This window comes from Frankliniella occidentalis, unplaced genomic scaffold, assembly GCF_000697945.3.
Source record: "Frankliniella occidentalis isolate FOCC.00 unplaced genomic scaffold, Focc_3.1 Scaffold202, whole genome shotgun sequence".
Lineage (NCBI taxonomy): Eukaryota > Metazoa > Arthropoda > Insecta > Thysanoptera > Thripidae > Frankliniella > Frankliniella occidentalis.
Genome location: NW_026267328.1, coordinates 134945 through 137329, shown reverse-complemented (window position 1 = coordinate 137329; position 2385 = coordinate 134945). Strand labels below are relative to the sequence as shown.

At 51.5% G+C, this 2385-nt stretch overlaps 1 protein-coding gene across 1 annotated transcript in view; it reads left to right on the top strand.

Moving 5' to 3' along the window:
* Nucleotides 1–2385, top strand: part of LOC113216901 (paramyosin, short form) — a gene marked incomplete in the record, with an annotated part of 8478 nt that overhangs the window by 5179 nt on the left and 914 nt on the right. Inside the window, 1 exon segment of the mRNA XM_052272373.1 lies at nucleotides 2024–2371. Within this exon segment, the coding sequence (XP_052128333.1) occupies nucleotides 2024–2288 (265 nt within the window).

Genomic DNA, 2385 nt, shown 5'->3' with positions numbered 1-2385 from the left:
GGAGGAGAGGAGGGGGGAGTGGAGTGGGGGAGTGGAGTGAGGGAGTGGAGTGGGGGAACTGGCCTAGCTCGAGTGACTTCTGTGACTCGTTTCGCGGGCCAACCCGAGCTCCCACCTGACTTAAGTGACTTGTAGAGGCTCAGGAAAATCCGTCTCCCCGGAGAACAATAGCATTCCTGAGCTTTGTGACTTATTTGTGACTTATTTGCGACTCGTGTGACTAGTTCTTTCGCCTCGGGGTTTGTCCGATTTTGAACCGCCTGTAATATTTCATAAACGTGCGTGTTGTTTTCTTTCTTCGTAACGTTAACCAAATGTCTCCGCAGACGACGTCTCGAGGATTCAAATTGTCTCTCTTCTTTTTTGAGAGAATCGGTCCTCAGTGGAGCTCGCGCCTCTGCCTTTCGCCTCTGACTTCCGGCCGGTACAACTGGTCTGGCTCACAGAGATGTTTTCTTTTCCGCCGACCCCGCGAGTGGCGCTGCCAAATGAAAGGATGAAGTAACCGCGTCGGGGACACGGTGTGTTACGCCTCTGTCCATGACAGAAATTTGGCGAGCGGTGATGTCACAATTAGGTGGGAGTTGCCAGAGAAAACGGTGGGTTACGGACAATATTTCGCTTTCCATGCGTGCGAGGTTTCTGGTTGTGTGTTTTGTTTTTTCATCTTTTTTGCTGCTCTCAGAATAATTTTTTCTTACTTAATTGGATATCGCGTGCTGAAAAATAATGAAGAGCGATGGGTCACAAACTACACAGTGAACAACAAAGCAGGACACTTTCCCTGCTCCTTTTTCCAATCCGATTTATACCCCACCTCAATTTTGTTCCGAGCCGGTGGTTTTTGTTGTTTTTCATCCCTGTTTTTTGTTGTTTGCCGCTTGTGTCCACGCCTCTGAGCTGACGCCTCTGACCTGTCCCACCTGGTTGTTGTGCCCCCGGCAGGTACTTCCCCTGGTCTTGGGAGGACCCCTCATGCGCGTCCACCAGTAAGTACCTCTCCTGGGAGCGCCCACGCTACGACTACTCCATGGCCCCCTGGGCCTGCGAATACCCGCTGTCCTACCGGTACCTGGGCCACCACAAGCACTCCTACGACTCCTGCCGCCCCATCCGGAGCTACACGATCCGCTACTGCCCATGTACGTTTGCCAACGGTGGAAAATTTACGATCAGGGAAAATAGTACAACCTTGTCGGCGAGTAGTTGAAAATTTGCTACATAATTTCCGAAGTTTCCTCTCGTATTTTGCTTCTCTCTCTCTCCATTCGATGCATGACGTTGGTCCCGACCAGTGGCTGTGCCTGCATGGCGCTTGCATGACCAGTTTGGCCCAGTGCCGAGGCAGCAGCGAAGCAAGCATTCCTGTTCGAATGCTGGCGAGACATTTAGCTAATTTGTCATTCGCTTTCATTACCGCCAGTTTCGGCTCCGCTGCTGTTTCAACTCGTGGCATTTGCTCCCTCGATTGATTTCCCTTCACGAGTGTTACCTCCGCTTTTATGAAATTTTGTGTAAAAACTTTTTTTTCTCTATGCTTTCATCATAATTCGTTAAAGTTAAGTTAATTTGTTCAAGTAAAGTTAATTCATAGTTAACTTAGTATTGCGCTGTACTGAGCACCCTGTTACGAACTAGGTGTCTGGGTGATAAAGGGTGTCAAAGTAAACACTGCTGTCAGCACTTGTGCCGACACTCCACGGGCTAAAAGAGTTTCGGAAGTGGGTGGGTGGGGGTGGGGGAGCAAAGGGTGGGATGGCTACTGGCTACGTGGGGGACATACGTCATAACGTAACAATGGCTAAGTACTGCTCGCGGCGACGAAACCCGTCATCAGCTGTAATTAGGATCTGTCGACTGATCGGTTGCCTGGTGTTGCAAAACCCAGGCTCCGTGAGTTGACCCGCCTAAACAGATGATCGGGTTTTGCGCGCACCTCCTCCGTTTACTAATCCGATGCATCAGCTGCCCTGTTCGCGTGCCCAGCGTGTCTAACGCCACTCTCTGTGTGCGTCGCCCGCAGGTTTCTCGCGGACGGTAGTGTAGTGGACAACCCCTACCTGAACCGGTCGCCGCGCCAGGTCGCCGGCGACATCCTGACCGGCAGTCTCAAGGTCCTCCAGGAGTGCGAGACGACGGCGCAGGTGCGACACGCCCTGAGGACGGCCAGGAAGGACCTCAACCACTACTTTAACCCCATCGAGGACAAGGAAGACATCGAGGACAGAAAGAAGGAGAAAGCGAGACAGAGACAACTCCTGATGAAGACACAATTGCTGTTCAAGTGATTTCCCTCCCCCTTTACTGCCCCTAACAAGCCTCTCCACCCCATCCCTCAACTACCCGCAATTGTAAATATTTTGCCCTTTTTTCGCCGAATAACAA